The sequence below is a fragment of the Glossina fuscipes genome, unplaced genomic scaffold (assembly GCF_014805625.2).
Source record: "Glossina fuscipes isolate IAEA_lab_2018 unplaced genomic scaffold, Yale_Gfus_2 61, whole genome shotgun sequence".
Classification (NCBI taxonomy): domain Eukaryota; kingdom Metazoa; phylum Arthropoda; class Insecta; order Diptera; family Glossinidae; genus Glossina; species Glossina fuscipes.
In genome coordinates, this window is record NW_023998433.1 from 1,729,457 (window position 1) to 1,749,779 (window position 20,323).

At 33.1% G+C, this 20,323-nt stretch overlaps 1 protein-coding gene across 1 annotated transcript in view; it reads right to left on the minus strand.

Annotated features, from left to right (window-relative positions):
* Window positions 1-6,142: 6,142 nt before the first annotated feature.
* LOC119637852 (beta-1-syntrophin) overlaps window positions 6,143-20,323 on the minus strand; it is a 28,910-nt gene continuing 14,729 nt past the window's right edge. Inside the window, exons 4-9 of the mRNA XM_038034226.1 lie at window positions 15,408-15,617; window positions 9,668-10,041; window positions 9,478-9,563; window positions 6,888-6,996; window positions 6,417-6,770; window positions 6,143-6,291 (exon numbers count right to left, since the gene is read on the minus strand). Coding sequence (XP_037890154.1) covers window positions 6,208-6,291; window positions 6,417-6,770; window positions 6,888-6,996; window positions 9,478-9,563; window positions 9,668-10,041; window positions 15,408-15,617 — 1,217 coding nt within the window. The 3' untranslated portion in view covers window positions 6,143-6,207. The remainder of the gene's footprint in view (window positions 6,292-6,416; window positions 6,771-6,887; window positions 6,997-9,477; window positions 9,564-9,667; window positions 10,042-15,407; window positions 15,618-20,323) is intronic.

Consider the following 20,323-nt stretch of genomic DNA (forward strand, 5'->3'; position numbering starts at 1 on the left):
TCTCTCTCTCTCTCTCTCTCTCTCTCTCTCTCTCTCTCTCTCTCTTTCTCTCTTTCTCTCTTTCTCTTTTTTCTGCCAACCACTAACTACACACTTCAACCACTTTTCTTTTGAATGCGCTGAGGTGTAATGGAGCATAGTATCGTAGAGTTTTAGCAAGATTAATGAAATTTCAGTTGTGGTTGGTTGATTTTCAAAATATAAAAAAAGACATACTGAAAGTTAGCTGCTATAATAGCAGCGAGATGGTTCTACATTGTGGTTTAGTTTCAGTTTTCATGGGACATATATCATATTTTTACATTGAAACAAAGATTTTCTTAATGAGAAATTAAAGTTCGACAAACACAAACCTTCGAAATTAATAAACAAAAAACAAATGCAGTTAAAGTTAAATAAAACAAGTAAGAAAGTTGTATTCGGCTGGGGCCGAATCTCGCACACCTGTCACTATGTTTTTCGCATTCTACACTCCAAATTCTTCTATGTGATACCCATAGCGATGGTATTCACTTCAGAATTAACCCATTTTAGGCAGATCAAGGGTCTCTGACGGTTATTTTTGAATGTTACATACATTATGAAAAAGCCAAATTAAGAATACCGCCATCCTTCAATGGTAGGCATAAAAAGGCTGACAAATGAAAAAACCAAAAAAAAAAAAAAAAATACAAATAGCTTTCTTCTCGTTTAGAACCACGTCAGAGAATAACGAATTTATTATTCAGTTTCTTACCACCTAGATGTATGCGCAATATGCTCCACAAAATACATATACATTCCTGAGTATGGTAATATGGGCAGAACAGGTTTCTATCAATTAGCTTAAACTTCCTCGCAATGAGAAGGCCGGCTCTTGATGTGACGAGCTTGCCTTTACTGCCCCGAGTAAAGTCTTTAGGCACATATTTTCCTTACGTCTACCGCGATGCATTAGGATTAACTACGAACTACATTCTCCCTTGTTCGAGTCCTCTGTAAACCCTTTAATGAACATTATCACTTACTCTTCATTTCGGGAAAAAGTGAATAGGTTAAATATATATCACTTAATCGATAACGTTATTGATAATTGAAATTAAACGTTGGTGTCGCTGTTACATTTCTTCATTTTTTGTCACTACAGGCCAAGGTTAAGGTGTCTGAAGGCGTACTACATATTTTATTATGAGTCCTAATGATGTGTAGTTATTAATAGCTAAATTTACAAACGATATTAAGTCATTTTCTCTGACTGTCACCTGTCATTATGTTCACGCGTCTATTAAATATTTAACACAACAAGCGAAGAGAAAACATTTTAAAAATAAGTTGCATGCCATGGGCGTACCGGTCTTTCCTAAATGTCAACTCTTCCACTCTCTTTATACACCGCTCGATAGTGAGACTTGCGTATAATGGCGCCTAGCTTGGAAGAAATGAGGATGAATTTTAATGACGGATATTGCATAAACTCGAAGGTAAAAAATGTGATAATAATTACAATTTCCATTTAACACACAACTACGAATGAAAACAGAAGAGAATTGCAAAGATTTTGCAACCACGATCGGAATTACGATAGATGGGCGGCAAATTAAAATTGTAAAATTTATTCCACGATTCATCATAATCAAGAGCCTACTTTTAGGGATCTCTTTGTTTGCCCCCCTAAACGTTGAAAGTATTTGATAAATCCATTTCGTAGCGAAAAGTAAAGATCATGTACTGACTATCTGGATGCGTTCGAAGGGGAATATTCATATAATATATTTGTTACTATCACACTCTACAATGCCAATATAAAACACAAAAATACAAAGGTTGAGACTAAATGTATGTGCACATGTAATCGGAATTTTCGTGTGGAAAATACACAAGATGTTTATTGTATGAATATTATAAAGAGATATTTTATTCGAAGAATTAATTATTGGATAAGACGCCAAAAAAACTGTTGCTCTTTTGGAACAAACAAGACACAGCACCTTTGTCGCATATTTGCATAAGCAACGAAGGTTTGCTCAGCAAGTATGTGTCCCATCGATGCAATTAAGTGCTGGCGAAAAGATTCGAGTTTGATGAATGAGTTGAATGGACTAATGCTTTACAGTTGGATACCAGCACACGCTTGTGTTCACACCAAATGCAGAATACCATTTGCCTTGCAAAATAATTCAGTGTCGCAATCGATGTGAATCTATTCATGAATTTTTATGCCCAGGATTCTCAAAACAAATGCACTTTTCACCCCCAGTTGAGATTCGATGCAAAGAGACTATCGTCTATACAGTTCAGGCAAAAAAAGGTCCGTTTTCGGCGAACGCTTATTATTTGGCAAAAGAACTCGACGACTTCGACCTTAGAAACAGTATTTTTGCGTTGCGTTATATGCATGCGTTACAACTGACTAATGCTCCGGTTTCATATTTGCATACCTAATAAGGATTTTAAAATGATATATGCCTCTACACACACGCGTCCAGATACTCAACGACACTAAGGTAAATCTCATCTTATATACTGATATTTTACTAAAACAATTTTCAAATTTTATTAACGTCTATTACTTACCTTTTTTGACTGAAGTCTTGTGCACATATTAACCAAATCTTACTGGCACTGGACTGGCTGACGATTTATGAACATTTTTAATCTCCCAATAGTACTAACGACAATTCATTTCATTTTCGAATAATTGAAATTTTTAATTTAATTTCGTTTATATTGTTTTCACATTTTGTTTTGCTCTCATTATTATTATTATTGTTATTATCATCATTATATTAATTTTTATATTTAATTGTGGTGTTGTTGTTGTTGTTGTTGTTGTTGTGTTGTTGTTATATTAATATTAATTCATTATCAATTACCCATGTATTTATTGCACACATTACACATTTTTCTGCTTTTTACTAATATGACAGCATTTTGTTTGTTGTAAGAAAGAAATAGAAAAAGTTTCAAATGACGAGAATAGAAAGAGAAAGATAGGTATTTTCCTTTTCTTTTACTTACAGCGTAAAAACAACAAATGAATCCTTATGTTTGTATGTAGTTATTTATATGTATATTATATGTATTATGAAATGACTATAATTATTGTTAAAATATTGTATATTTATTGTTGTGTTTGTTGCTTTGCATTTTTTTTCTTTCTTATTTTTTTGTGTATGAATATAATTTTATCATTATAAGATCGTATGTTATTACCAAAATTTCATTTAATTTCACTTTATTTCTTTATTTCCTTTTAGTTTTTGACTCATTTTAAAATTGAAAAAATATATATTATTTTTGAATTATATTATTAAAGGTAATTATAGTCTACACAGAGGAAGTAGTGATGGGAGTACGGAGTTGGAAAGATGTATACATATATATATAAAGATATATATATATATATAAAGAGAGAGGAGTGAGAGACAGAGAGAGAGAGAGAGAGAGAGAGAGAGTGAGAGAGAGAAAGGATATATATATGTTACACAAGTGTATCTAGATTTTATTGCATAATTTCGAAGAGTACAAATAGATAAATATTTAACTTGTTACTTAAGTATGGCATGATTTACTGTAGTTATGCATGTTTAATGAATTTATTTATATGTTTATAGTGTATTCTTAAGTGTGGCCTACTTTTAGGAGCTTCTAATTAATTTTTTTGAAAATTTACAAAAATTTTTATTTTATTCCTTATTCATATATATATATATATATTTTTTTTTTTTTTTTTTTTTTTTTTTTAATAATTTATATTGAAGTCTCGATTTACGTAGTCGCTTTTACAAAATTTACCTTTAAGATGGTTGCTAATTGAATTTCAAAGAATTCATTCTTAACATATATCGTTTACAGACGAAATTCAAAATGTGACTTTCCTTTTTAAAGAGGGCTAATCCACACGCATGAGGTACATAAAGTGTGATATTCGAAAGGTTTATTGTTCTGATAGCGTTGGTATACAGCTAATCCAGTCGAACATTTGAAAATTTGAAAAATTAGCTCTAGTTGCAATATTCGCCTTCAATTTTTTAAAACGTTTAGAAAAGTTTTGGGTAATAACAAAACTGGATGCTTAGGTCGCAAAAGGGTTAAGCATCGGCCGAACTTTAGCAAATTTCCCTTTAAAAAAGGATGACTTTTAAAGCAGACAACACCAAAAACCGCTTACTCAAAGGCTGGAAAAATGGTTCTGTTCTGAATCTAAATGAAATAATGAAATGCTTGAGAGTTACGATTTTTTTTTCCTTATTCAAAATAAAATTAAAAATGATATGTGCCTTATATTAAGCTCGATGCATATTCTCCCAAAGTGTCATCTGCAATTTCTACTTTTATTAGGTAATTCACAATCCATATTTCCAATATTCGGGCAATGGAGAATATATTCACGAACGTTATTTAGTAGAATCTCTTCTTTGTCTTCTTTGCGATATTAGCTATTTATTAACTTAAATAATGGAATATGTTTAAGTGTGTCGGTCTCTTCATTACTTCACGATAATGATGTCAAGGAGTTTCGTTCTCATTTAAGCTTTTGCTTAAATCTCCCTGTTTATTTTTTCTGAAGCGCGCTAAAATATCCAGGATGGTAAGCAATTTGGAAAAAGAGCATGGAACCCTTCGATTGAAAACAATATGTGTTCAACTCGGCTTAGATTAAATCGATTATTTTTGTAGAGCTTGTTAAGTTTTTAAACCTCTTATATTTTAGACGACGTATTCTTTCCAGTCTCGAAAGTTATTTATTAGAAGAAATTAATTTCAAATAAAATATGCAACGTCCAACTAAGTTGTTTGCAATTGGATTTTTTCAATTTGCACCGCAAAACGAAAGAAATGGAAAAATGTGTCTGCTCTTCGTTTTGTTCAGTTATGTATTTTTTAAATTTTTTTAAATTTAAAAACAAACATTTGAAATCTATATTTATATACACATGTAGCATCATGGGCAAGTAAATAGCATGATTCACCATAAGAATGCTTAGACGAGAGTTTTTTTGAAAGGATTTCTAGAAAAACGCTTAAGTCTTTAAATAGAATTAATTTACCTAAAAATTTTTTTTTCAAATACGTAAGTAATCGAGGCAGAAAAATTCATAGAACGACTTCAAAATTACAAAAATTCTTCGAATGTAGGGATAACGGGAAAAAAATATAGGCGCAAGTGTCAAATTCAGTATATTTCGGTATATTTCCTAGCTTCGTGCGCTAAATTTTGTTTGCTCTAGAAATGTTTCGGTGAATTCGTTTGAAAAAGAAAATGCCTGGGATAGTTACATTTTTTCAAGTGGTTTAGAAAATTGATTTATAATCAGTTTATTGAATTGCGTGAACTGGCACGCTGTAGTTGCTTAACTCAGAGTAAAACGCAGATAAGAAGAAAATATTCACAAATTTACGGTGGCCGGTATAAAGTTTCGATTTTCACGTCAGTGAAATCTCTTTAAGGTAAAAAACAAAAAAAATAGTTAAAAATGATGATAAAGTTGACAATAATAAAAACAAAAAAAAAAGTCTGTTTTTATGTCAATTTTTCTAAGCAGACAGTTCCGCCGGATGTTGAAGAAATACTCTTCATACTCTTAGGATAATTTTTACGATATGAATTTTATAATTTCAAACCAACAAATTTAAATCTTTTTAAGGTAATTTACGCTACACTTTAAATATATAAAAGTATAAACCTTCATATATTTATGCTTTGCAAATCTTTCAATAGAAATTTAATGTACATTCTTAAGGTGTAGCTTATGCTATCTATATACGCTGGGCTGTATATTTAGTTTCTATTTCGGGCCTTTAGGCAGCTTGATGTTATAATATATTTATGAGGACATTTTGATCGGATGGGACGGGGCGAGAAGGGGAATTTTAGGGAATTTTAGGAAGTTCCAATGCGCCTTGTAGTAGAGTAATTTTTTTTATAGATTTTTTTGCATTGATATTTCTATCATTACTTGGTTTCATTTCCATTTAAATCCTTGTTTGGTATGATATATGTATATGTGCGAACTACTTTTACTTTATCTCTATGTATAAATGTATTTAATTAATTTATTGTAGGCAAGTACGAAATTACAAAAATCTACTCCCCTTTATTATTATTCTTATTATTTCTTCTTTTTTTTTTTTTCTTTTGGTGTATCAATAATTTCTATTTTTGTTCCAGATTTTTCCTAATATTTCCTTTTCGTTTTATAAAAAAAAGAAAAACAAAAAAAAAATTTAAACAATATTATGAACTTTTGCCGATAGACAATTATGTAAAACAAATACCACCGGTTTAGGACAACACTCCATATCCAATTCCTTTCAGGTAATTTTTGAGATAATAAAAGAGCAAAATAAAAAAAGTAAATAAATAAATAAATGCAAATTATGTTTTATTACAAAAACAAATAAAACGCCAAAAAAAGCAAATTTTTTGTACTTACAATTTCGCCGTCGTCGCCGAAGTCAAGAAAAAGCATACGATTGCCGTCATCAGCTGAGCCACGTAATTTGTCAAACGGAAATTGCCATAATTGGGTTTTGGTTTGGGCGGGCGGCGCATAACCACATTCGTATAAACAAAAGCCACGATTTAAATGCACAACCAGTTGGCACTGTCTTCCTTGATACAGACAGCGAAAAGAAAACTCGCGCTGATAATTGACAGCGTTGTGAGAGCCCTGCACTAAAGCGCGAGCCCAAGCCGCCATATCACGATGTGTCTCCGAGCGCAGCCAATACACCAAAACGCCACGCGTTGTGCCGCAACGCACACAAAACACGGTCGACTGTTGTCCCTGCGGCAACACGAAAAGCAAGGACATATGCACAACGATAACATTGAGAATTTCTTCTTTTTTTTTTTTCTTTTTTTTTTTCTTTTTTTTTTTCTTTCTTTCAGCGTAAAAACTTACAGTCAAAGATGAATTATTGCCTGCTCCAGCCAGTCGAGTAGTGGCCAAAGCAAAACTTTCTAAAGGACGTCCCCAAGCCTCTACCGACCATGGTGCACTTTCGTAGATTCTATAAATGAAAAGCAAAGCATACGAATACAAATTGGAATTTTAAATTATTTGAAGTAATAATAATAACAACTACAACGCAGACGGTCACGAATTGCTTTAGCCCATTGCAAATTTTTGCATTTGTATACATATTTACAATTTGTTCGTCAAAAGTCTCCTCTCTAAACTCTTTAAAACAACAATAATAACGACAGCAACAATTCTTCTTTTGGACAAAGCACTGAAAACATAATAATGTGTACGACGAATTGCAAAAAAAAAAAACACAAAAAAAAAGCGAAAAAAATATAAGTCGAAAACCGAATGTAACTAATTTTGGTAAAAGCATATTAAAAAACTATTAAATGAACAAAATATAGAAAAGTTTTTATGGTTGTTATAGAAAATGTTGATAAAAAGGGGGATTTTCTTGAGAACGAACCTAAAAAGGAAACAATAAAAACATAATCTCAATTCCAAAGCTTTTATTATCTTTTAACCGAAACAAAATAAAAAAAATAAAAGGATAAATAAAAAAAGTCAAACGACAGAAAAAGTTTCTCCTTTCATTTTTTGCTTTTACTCTCAAAACTTTATCAATAAATTTTCAAAGCATTTATATACATTTGCACCGAAAATATCATGTCAAAGAACTGGTTCATCACCTTTGGTCAGAATTCGTAAAAACATGCACACGCTTACACCCGTACACGTTAATGCACACTTTTCGAATGTAAAAACCATAAAAGCTCTCTGTTGAAATATATAAAACGAAAATAAAAAAAAAAAAAGTATTCAGGATATTATTAGTTTTCAATTTAAGTTTTTGTGCTTGTCGATCCACACAACATCAACTCGGTCAAAAGGGAAAAGCATGTAAACATTGACGGCAATGATATGAACAAGGACTGCAGCTGCTTAATCTATAGTTAAATAAAACTTATGCAAAAGGGGGCAAAGTCAAGAGAATATAAATTTATTAACCCTTTGCACCCGAACGGCGCCCAAGAGGCGCCATTACAATTTTCGATAATATTGTACGTCAAATTATGCACGCGTTGTAAATTTTTTTACTTGGTGTGTAATTAACATTATTCGAGTCTGAACACTATAGCTATTCCGGCAAAATTGTAGTAAAATTTTTGATGCTCTTTTTACTAAAACTACGACCAGGTAGAGCTGAATACCCTAAATACACTAAAAAATGATTCGGATGCAAAGGGTTAATTTACAGCATTTACAGACTACCGATATCGGGCAAAATTTTAATACTATAAATAATCAACTGATCAGAGATATTCATTATTTGCGACTAATCACGTCTCTTAGTACGTCACCGTTCTAACACATATATCGCAACACCGCTCACATAGCCATATGATTTCTGGGTAGTAGGGATCTTCATATGATACGTATCTAAGTTTCACGGTATTTCGATCATAAGTGACAGTTGTTTTATTGAAACTAGCTTTTTGTCGCTTTGACGGTTACTGTCCACTCGGCTGACTGCCTATTACGCTCTAATCATCTGTCCATAATTGTTTGCGCTTCGTATTCTCAAAACAAATTCACTTTTTGCCCCTTCTCATGGTGCGATAAAAAAATTACTTTCGTTTCGCGTATCATAATTGATGAGTGATAAGCAAAAGATGCCTTTTCTTTTAGTTTTGAAAGCGGAAATGCTCTCATTTTATGTTGTGTGGTAGACGTGTTTTTTGACCGTGTGGTTTGAACAATCAAATTTTTTCCCCAAATTTGAAGCCGATACCTTCATTTTCATAATTAGGAGAATGTCTACTACAGGTATACACATCGACGGACATACTTAGATTGATCCAAAATTGTATATCCTATGGGGTCCTAAAAGTTTTCTTTTGTTTTGGGTGTTGCAAATGTTTGACGCACATGCAAGCTTTCGAAAGAAATTCACACATACGCAACACACACACAAATATTGCCTTTTTTCATTTTCATTAGAGCAACGGTAACAAAGAACAAAATAATAAATAATATCTGTTATTATCGTGCAGTTTAGGAGCAAATTTCTAAATCTCCGCTTAAGACAGAACATTTATGAAAAAGTAAAGAAATCGCTATTTATGAAATTAGAAACAGTTTAGAAAGTTAGTTAGCTTTTCGCAAAGTAAGATGAAGCCCAACTCATCGGCCTACAAGGTATATTGACCTAAAACTTGACACATATATTTATTAGGGACAATCAAATAATCAAAGGAAAGTTCTGACCAATTGACCACTTGATATGCCAAAATTTTCAAAAAGCAGTAAAAAACTGTAACGTAGTATTAGGATAGGAACAGGTTCTTTGGACGCTAACCCAACGTATTTATTTATATATTATATATATATATATACATAAGATAACATATTGAAAGGATATGATTAATTTTATTATTGTCCGTTCACAAAAATCCGTCCAGAGAAACAATTTTCAATAGAAATTTAAAGCAAATTAATGAAAAAATCTTTCATAGGCACCGACCTTAGTTCTCGTTCCGTGACAGCAACAAATATTGGTTGCCATTTATCGTTTTCATCTGAACTCTCCGAACTTGAACGACCGCTTGGCTAAGGCAAAATCGAAAAAATGCCGAATAGAGAAAAGGAAATTTATCAAGTAATTTATCATATGAAAATAGTTTTTACAATTTAGCAATTTTCACGATACTAACCACATCGCCAGCACTGCCAGCACTTGTAGTAATGCCTAAGATAGCATTAACGCCAACACCACCCCCACTAGCACTATTACCGCCAGCAAGAGCAGTGCCACTACCGCCACCGCCACCGCCACCACCTCCACCTCCGCCAACACTACCACTACTGCCTCCCCCGCCATTAAGTCGTCTGCTCAGCCAGCCAATATGTTTCAATTCGCCAATGACATTCATTAAAGCACGATTGGCCTCCACGAGAGCACGTTGAGTGCTGCAGCTCATGCCACTATGCAAAGCATTGAACCAAATTAGAGCTTCCGCTGAGTCAGAGGCGCGTAAAATACATGAATGCACGCCGTCTGGTGAATGAAGCTCCAGACAACGATTCTCTACAAAAAATTAATATTTATGAAAAGAAAATAATAAAAAATGAATAAAAAAAAAAAAAAAAAAAAAAAAATGAAAAGGAAAAGGAAAAGGAAAATGTACAGGCAATTACTATAACATTTGCTACAATATAATTTGATGAGCCAAAAAATCAACAACAACAACAACAATAATAATAATAATAATAATAATAATAAATAGTAACAAAACTCATTAAATTTCTGCTTATAACCGGCAAAATACTATGTAGTGTGTTTAGTGCAATGGATGTACGTGCGTGTGTTTTTCTCGCGCTATTTTTGTTTTTTTTTAATTTGGTTCTATAACTGAAACTACACTTCACGTGGGCATAAATTCTAGACAAATGAACCCCAGATGTGCTTATTTTATAGTAAAATTACTGTAATACAACTACAAAAGCAAGCGCTGCCGTTATTATTGCCACTGCTGGTACTGCCACACGCATACAGTCACTACTTTATTAATAAAAATATAACATAAAATATTTTGAGAATTTCTTATAACGGCCTCTGCTTTTACTTTAACTCGCATAAATGTATGTATGCAGGCAGATAGCACTAAAGAATTGCGATTCCCAATCTATTTTTAACGACAACTTGACTAAGATACAATGTTTACGGTTTTTGTGTACTCGAAAATGCTCGGAACATAACACAGCCCTATTTAAAGTCAGTCTTGAAAGCGTTTTTAAATAAGACCTCATCACTTTCGAACTCCAATCTATGCAGATTAACGTTTTTCTGGACGCATTAATTCTTTGCTATTAAACGAAAGTTAAACTGTACTTTACTCTTTACAAAATATTGAGCTTTTGGCAAGACAAATTCACAAATTCTCTTAACCCAGCTGACAGTCTTAGACACAGTGCTGCACAATGATTTTAAGATTAACTTATCTAATGAACTTAATTGGACTTTAAGATAGACAGTCACAGAGATGTGGTATATAGGCTTAAAGTAGATAGCCAAAGCTCGCATTTAAAAATGTGAACGAAGCTATTCACAACTGTGCCCGCATTACGTAAAAATCTCGTGCTTATAATTCGTAGCAAATATTGAACTGAAAATCACAACTCTTAAGAAGGACTATTTTATTTAAATTTTCAACGATAAAACGTTCATAGTGCAACCGCAAACATGGAAACATTAAGACGAATATCTTGCAAGCTATGAGAGGTAGAAAACTTAAAACGATATATTTTCGAGAAGCAGCTACAAAGTCATCCAGAGCCATAAACAGTCACGTCAACTGTTAACAATCTAATATGCAATAGCAATGCCAATACCAATGTATTAGTTTCATAGTGTAGATTTCGAAAATTTAGCTCACCTTCTTACTTGTTATTCTCCAAAAGATTGTGAAGTCGTAACAAAGCTAATTAAAGCAAGAATTCTTTCAAATGTCACTTTCAACAATTACAACGAACTTTTTGGAAAATGCCGTCATGTGATAGAAAGGAAAACCATTCCAAAAATTCCATTTACTACATTAAATACAACTTCATGTGATTGCTATTTGGGTTAATGTACCTCCGTCTTTATAAGGACGACAAAGCATAGACTTTACCAAAGTCGATTAACACTGAAGCGGTAGGCGAGTTTTCATGAGCATCTTTACACCGATAGAATTGACTAACAAAGTCCACATTAGAAGTACAGTTTAGAAATCATTTATACCATTTTGGCTGCGTATTTGTTTTTCAAAAAGTTTTCAATAACATTAAGCCGTTTTTTCTCTTTTTACTATATTCACATGCATACATTTACGTACTTAATGCACATACGTACACCCTTAAGTGCTTAATTTATGTTCATATTTTATTACATTTACGGATGCATGTCAGTGCATGTATATCTCGTGTGTGTGTGTGTGTGTGTGTGTGTGTGTGTGTGCGCTTCTGAAAATTTTGCGAAACTAAGTTCTTTGTTTAGAGTTGAAAATTTTTCTTAAATAAAGTGCTAAATAAGAAGCCGACTTTTAAGGCAACAAACGTTACAATTAAAACATAAACTAAATATAAAATATTATTAGAGATATACAATTGTATACACATATACTGAAGTTTTTTCTTAACTTAACTTCATTTGTATGTACAAAATATTGTATAACACCCTCTTAAACAGTCAAACAACATAAAACGATGTTTTGCTATTATAACGATGATGACGATGATGATGATGATAATGATGATAATGATGATGATGACGATGTTGACAAAGGGGAAGACTTTTAACTAAGATGTAAGCAAAGCGTATTTATGTATGCATGTATGTGTGTGTGTGTGTGTGTTTGTGTGCGTTTGTAAGTTTATTTTAAATATAAACTAGTGTTTAAGTTTTGTTAACTTAAATTGAGTTTTCACTTTTCTACTAACAACACTTTTCTTTCTGGTAACTCAACCAAAACTAAACTATAAATATAGCAGGATGAAGTCCTCCATATCCACTTATGCAATGTAAGCACGCAATTATTCCACTCTAGAATGGGCCTAAAGCTTAAATGGACCTCTCGATGTTATACATACATAAATTTACGTTCTATGAAAATCAGTAGTTTTTAGTAACTACTGTGATCAAAAATTAAGACCAATTTAATTGTATCTTCTTTAAATCTATTTCTTCGCCTTCAACGCAACCCCCTCAGCTACTAAACACTTATGTCAACGTTTTTTCCAATCCTCGAAACAACTGTTATAGTAAATTTCCGGAATGGCCTTGGTAGCTTTCTACGGATTCAGCTGGTGTGTTTTCAATCGAGTCAAAAGAAAGCAGTCTTTCGAGTTTAGGCACTAGCCAAAAGTTATATGGGGCTTAACCAGGTGAATACGATGGATGTGGAACGATGTGGTTTGAATTGTTAACGAAATGGTTTCGAAAAACCAACGCAGAAATTGAGTGTTCTTGGTACCAATTGGGATTTGACGCTTTTCAGGCCCATAAAATCTTTCAAAATGTTGTTGACTGATCCGTTTAAAATGCGCATAGCGTCAGCACGGTCCCCTAATAGCTAATCGACGGTTTTGAGCATCAAAAGTTCGATTTGTTTGACGTGACCTTCATCGATAGACGTTGACGATCGTCCGAAACGCTCTACGTCTTCAAACCGTTCTCCGTATTCTTTGAACTGCTTATACCACTTGTAAATGTTTCTTCCTGACAAATCCAAAGGTCCATTGCATTTGCAAATCAAAATTTAATGCAACTTCTTTGCTCAATACAATCACACATCTGAAACACTAATGATGAATTTGGCACATTTTACAGATTACAATGTTACCAATATAGAAAAAAAAATACTTCTGATTTTCGAGACAACTGCGCAATTTAACGCGAACTTTGGTCTTAGTTTTTGATCACAATACCATATACCATAGTAACATATATATTACTTCTCGAGTTGAACAACTTAAAAATTTTTCATGAAACAATAAAGTTTTATAATCATAAAGTTAAAAATTATTACATTTATTAGGATAATAATCTTTACCACCATCATCATTATCGTCGTTGTTGTGAATGGAATTTTATTTTTATACCCATCACTGAAGTATATTCATTTTGTCAAAACTTTTGCAACGCCCAGAAGGGAGCAACAGAGACCCCGCTATATATATATATAATCTTGATCAGCACCAAATTCTCAAGCGATTTAAACATGTCCGTCTGCACGTCTGTCTAATGTCATAAACATTTTCCTGGCCATAAAACTGAAGCTATCAACTTCAAATTCCGCAGAAACATTGTCAGTTCTTGCAAGCAGTTTGGTGATGACAATGGATCAAACTGGTCGAAGGACACGCCCACAGCACCATGTGAAATGGGAGCACCTTTGTTTTTCAAGAAGAATGAAAAATTGGTTTTTTGCTCATTACTCCTAAACTATAACAGATAAATATACAACAATTTGAACGCATATTGGTTGGGCGATGCTGTAGCACCGGCATGGAAAAAGTTGACCAATCCTACCCAATGTTATAGTGCTTCGAAATTTAATTTTTTTTTTTCAATACCTTTAAAACGCGCAGAAATAAGTTAAAAAAATCCCTTAAAGTATATAAATTTTTAGCCAGTTTCAGATCTGTCCATCTATACGTCTGGCCAACTAAATAGTATCTGTGGCAACCATTCTTTCGTTTGCAAAAGAATTTCGAAGTGCCCTAAACTTTTCAAATGACACGCTTACAAAGTCCACACGCTTATACGACAACAACTTTTATTTGAAAAATTAGTCGCGACCACATCATATTACAGAGCGTGAAAATTTAGTTCTTTTACTTTTTTTGTCTTTTTTATGAATAACGGTAATGGGTGTAAAAAGAAAGACAATTTGAGGGAACACATTATTTGTTAACAAAGGTAACGTTTTAATTTGCACATTAAGCTCTCTTTAAGTAAAGGTAGGTTCCCGCTTGATTTCATTAAGAGCGTAAGGATCCTTACGTTACAAAAAAGCTATACATGCGCTTAGTTAGAAAAACACGTGAATACGGCTCGATTGTATTGTCTTCTCCCTATAGGTGTTAAGTAGATTCAATTGAATCAGTTCAAGAGCAATTTTTGCTGTTTGCCCTTAGGAGTTTGGATTGGCACCCGCTTATCTCCTTGCCTCCTTATGAAAATAGGCTTCTGTTATCCTTATCGTCACTTGACAAATGTAGATTTATTCTTGGGGTCTCCTTCTTAATTAAATTAATTGATCCTACTATCGATTCGTCCACATTGCTTAGTGAAATAAGCTTAAATGTCCCCAACCGCTTCTAGAGGCACTTCATGTTCCTTAAGACGAGTAAATGTAAATATACTTATGAGCTATTTAACCCGTTTAGAATTGCTTGCAGAAATCTAAATAATGTCTTTCAGTTAATCTTAATATCGGATTCTATAGAGTCTATCAAAACAACACAGCTTAATAGGCGCGATTTACCTATGTCTTACTTAAACTAACTTCTAATCTTATGATCCTAATCTCATTATGATTCGGAAATTAATTGGTGTTGTTTACCTAATCGGCTGCCAAGATTTTGCATGTTTACGATGGCTTAGTGGTTGATTTGCAAGTTGGTTTTGTACTGGTTATGGGTGTGCCATTGTGCTAGTTGGGTACACGCTTTTTTTCTTTTTTTCTCCTTCTTATTAGCTTATACTTTATTATTATTATTATTTAATTACTATTATTATTACTATTTTTTTTTTTCTTTACTTCTCCTTGTACACTTAACATTAGTTTTTAATACTAATTAGTATAAGATTTGCTTCTAAGAGTCAATTGAGTTCGACTATTAATTTGTCTCAGTTGAGTTCCATGTGTAAGTAAATAAAAAATAAATAAATATATAAATATTATTTACCTGGATCGATATATTTTAGATTTCGTGCCAAATGCGTTAATTGCAAAGGTATGTATCGTGTATCAGCTCGCGGTGTTGTTTTTGGAGCAGGTGGTGAAGCGGCCACTCCCGGACCCAAGGGACATAGAAAAGCCCGTTGCAATTCCCAGCCCACCTCCGAAATAATGCTCGCTTTTCTAAAGTAAGGTGTGACTTCACGTAAAAATTTTACTGCAATAAATTTAAACGAAAGCAATGATATTGAACGTAATTTGTCAACAATACAAACATCTATTCCGTTAAATAATTACAAAATCAAATGTGTTTTATTTATTTTTTATATTGAGAGAACTTTATACAATTACTGTAGATGGCAAATATTTCTTTACCATTAGTTTTCAATTGAGCGGCCAAGGCATCAATGAAACAAATAGATGTATATATGCAAGTATGTGTACAGCTGGATTGTCTCTAACGTGCAGTTCACATACACTTGCGCATACAGATAAGGTAACAGTATAAATTACAAAATCCGAACAGAGAAAGCAAAAAGAAAGCAAAAGGAAAGACCGTTAAGCAAGTCTTGAATGATAAAGAAGTATATAAACCTACGTAAACCTAAATTTATATATAAATATATATTAGTTTAGGGAAAAAGAAGTCCATTATTTTTATATGAACTTCAGGACTTTATTTAACATGCTTCGGATTGTCCGATTTGGGTCAAATATGCACCGTTTTGTTGTATGATTTGTTGCCATTTTAAGGGTAACTTCAAAATGCCTCTCTCATAGAAGTCCTGGTCTCTATTTGCAAAAAACTCTAGTAGTCGATTTTCACAATCCTCCCTAGATTCCAATTTTTTATCATTAAAGAAATTTTGCAATGCAAGAAAAAGATGATAATCGCTTGGTGGCAAGTCCGGACTGTATGGCGGATGCATTAAAACTTCCCAACCAAGCTCCCGAAGTTTCTGGCGAGTCACTGTAGATGTGTGGAACACGACACCTCTCCTGTTGGCTAATTTTGGCCGTTTCTGGTCAATCGCTATCTTCAAACGATCCAGTTGTTGACAGTAGAGATCAGAATTTAGCGTTTGGCCATATGGAAGCAACTCATAATAAATAATCCCCTTCCAGTCCCACCAAATGCATAGCAAAACCTTCCTGGCCGTTTGAGGTGCTTCACCGCCCTTTGACCACGATTGTTTTCGCACAGGGTTATCGTATGTGATCCATTTCTCATCTCCAGTCACCATCCGTTTAAGAAACGGGTCTAGCTCATTCTGTTTGGCCAAGGCTTCGCAGATGGAAATTCGATCCATCATGTTTTTTTCTGTTAATTGGTGGCACCCAAACATCGAGCTTCTTTTTGAATCCAGCTTTGTGTAAATGGTTTAAAACTGTTTTATGGTCGATTTTTAGCTCCTGGGCGATGTTACGACTGCTAACATGCCGGTCAACTTCGATCATTTCTCCGATTTTATCGACATTTTCGACGACCGGCCTACTTGTGCGAGGTGCATTAACATCAAAAATTCCTGAACGGAATCTACGAAACCAAAATTGCACATAATTGGCTGTTACAGTATCGGAACCATAAATACCATTCACAATTTTAGCCGCCTGGCTTGCATTTTCGCCTTTGTCAATGAAAAACTGTAAAATGTACCGAATTTTCTCTTTGTTCACTTCCATTTTTAACACGCTGTAACTCACAACTGAATGCACCAAATAAAAAACAGCAAAAGAATTTTTTTTATTGCGAAATGTCACCTTTCCAACGAGCATAAATCTGAAATTGTTTGACGCGATACTTTACGAGAAATCTATCAGTGCAGCCATCTACCGAAAAAATAATGGATTTCTTTTTCCCCAAACTAATATATATATATATATGTCTGTATATGTATATATATATGTCTGTATGATCATGAAATATGCAGTAGACAACGATAATGCCAATGTTGATGATAATGACGAAACAGAAAACTGCACGGAATGCCAATGTCAACGAAGACATTGGTGTCGTTCATTTTGCCGTATTCGTTGACGTCACCGTCGTCGACAACAATGTTAACGCGTAAATTCATTATATTTTCCGCACTGCTTCCCTTACGTAATATTAGTAAATAAAAAAAAACTGCGAGGTTTTTTTTTTTTTTTTTTTAAATTTGCACGTTTGTTTCCAAGTTTGTCTATCGTAAATTTCTTCACTTGCTTCCATTTACTAGCTGGTAAAAGCAATATGCCAGAAAGCCAGAAAATGCAATTTTTCCTTTTTATTATAAGTATAAGAAAGTAGCAAGTGTATGCGCACACATACGCATATTTTCATATTCACGTAGATACAAAGCACAGGCACATACATGCTCACATATCTATATCAAAAAAATAAATATGCACACACACACACACACACACGCACACACACACACAGTTCGCAAATTTTTCAAGTCATATGCATTTATATAAATGTGGGAAAATATTGCGGTAAGCATGTGACACGCGTGAATGCTAGCATACGCACACGTATACACAAATACTAAGCAATTGCCTTTGCCAGCCAAAGCAATCAATGTGTGTAGAGTAGCATTCACGTGTATTTGTAAGCGTTTATGCATCTACAAGTGTGGATGCATGTGTGCATGTACGCGTGCATTTATATATATATGTACGAAAGTAGCAAGGCTCTATGATTACCACAGTTGCATATAAAGAAAAAGTAGGAAACCAGTAAACAAATTAGTTCCGCGTCTCTATGTAATATACTATATTGTAATAAACTTATATGGTTATATAATACAAGGATATGCATATGTACACGTATGTGTACAATACATTATATACGTTATCATACAGCGTTATATGTATTCATCAAAAATCTATTTATAAATAATATATGCTAATATTCTCTTATAAATGCATGCACTTGACTTTATAAGAACACGAGCAATACACCCAGTTATTATTAGTAATTGATATGAAAATATCAGAAAATTGCAGAGAATTAAATTGCTCGAGTTTTTCCACACACTGGTCGTAGAAATATATATTGATTAGCAAAAATTTATTTATTTAACTAAATATATTTATACATTTTGCAAATTTCTCCGTAATAATTAATTTAAACATTATATGCATATATATTATTTTTAATTTTCGATCAAATTCCATATTACTCAACTTAAGGATAATAAAATAACTCGAAGAAGGAGAATCTGGGGGGGCTAGGGGGCTAGGGTAGCTCAGCGATCCCAGGTTGCCTTTCACAAGAAAATTTATACACGCTATTTCAAATTCTTTATATGATATATTCATCAATTTATTATTTCATATTTCATTTCGATTTAAAAAATGTCCGTATTTATAGTTTCAAGTCTAGCGAGATGTCTGATCTCTTGCGATCCTCGCGACCGACTCCTAACTTACTTTCTCCTAACTTGACTAGACCTCGGTTTAAAGCTAATTCTCTTTTAATTCTCTTAGTCTAATCCTAGCTTACTCTTAGTAAGCTTAGTCTAATCCTATGTTACTCTTAGTCTAACTTATTCTACCAGGATCCTCCTATCCTAGCTTAACTCTAGCTCTCTTACTATACTTGCCGATGTTATACTAACTTACACTAAGCTAGCCTAACTTGACTCTAGCAGCCCCGCCTCAAAGACGGAGAAACTGTGAGAAGCGACTTTGGCAAACTTTCACAAACCATTTGAAATAAAAAATTTCAAATTTTTTTTAAATTCCTAATCATTATTATATAATATAACGATTTTACAATTGATGAATACTTTGTTATATATTTCAGCTCTGTTGCTTAAAATAAATGAAGAATAGAATAATGTATGAAATTTTATAATTTTCTTCATTTTTCTTAACCTCATATATACATATTTCACAAACGAATACAAAATTACTAATGTTGGGAAAGAGCAACTTTATCTAATGACGCATAAGCCATTTCCAAAACTTATAATTATGACCCGTTGGACTCGAACTAAAACCTGCAAGTATTTGCTGTTTGCACAGTTATTACACGGCAGGCATTGGTCCTCCGAAAGGTAACTTAAAATTAACGAACGATGAAATAGTTTCATTTTCGCAAAGGCTCCAGAATAATGAAATTACAAAAGTAGTATGCACGCACTACTACTATCTTAAATTTATTGTAAAATCTAAAAATATCGAAACTATTTATCCATTAGACAACTACATCGCATGGGAATATATCTTCACATATTTGATATCTAAATGATCGATATGGCTATTATTCTTTATATCGTCATGTTGAAAAGTTGGAAATTGCAAGGTATAGGTTTCTATAAAATATGTGTACGTGCAAGTAAGGATGTTCATTGCTGTACGCTTATGAATGATCGCTATGTTCTTCGCTGGCTTATAACTTATATTATAACAATGTATTGATTGCGCTTTCTCTATAGCATTTGCTTAAATTTAATAATCGCTTGTATAAATAAGTCGACTTATGCATTCACATATGTGCCATATAAGGGTATTTGTTACAAATTTGCAGTAATTAAGCCGACAGCGAATACGGTGTGACTAACTTCCCATACGAATTACGATACCCATCACGTGGACTATATTAGATTTGTCACTTGTTTGTAATGTCTTGTCGTACAAAAACAAAAATCATGTCAAATGTTTTTCGTTTTTCTGATTTGATTAGGTTTAGTTAGTCAGTTAAATCGGACATAACGATTTACTTGAAATTAGCAAAACGGATTGGACACATATATAAAAAAAACTAACGATTGATATTAAAAATATCGATACAATCCAAATGTATGCACATATGCTTAGGCCTATGAAACTTTGGTAACAATGCAATACCATAGAATTAGTTAAACATTTGTCATGAACCTATCACTAGACATCGCAAGCCATTTTAATTGTCGTTCTCATAAGCTCTCGTCA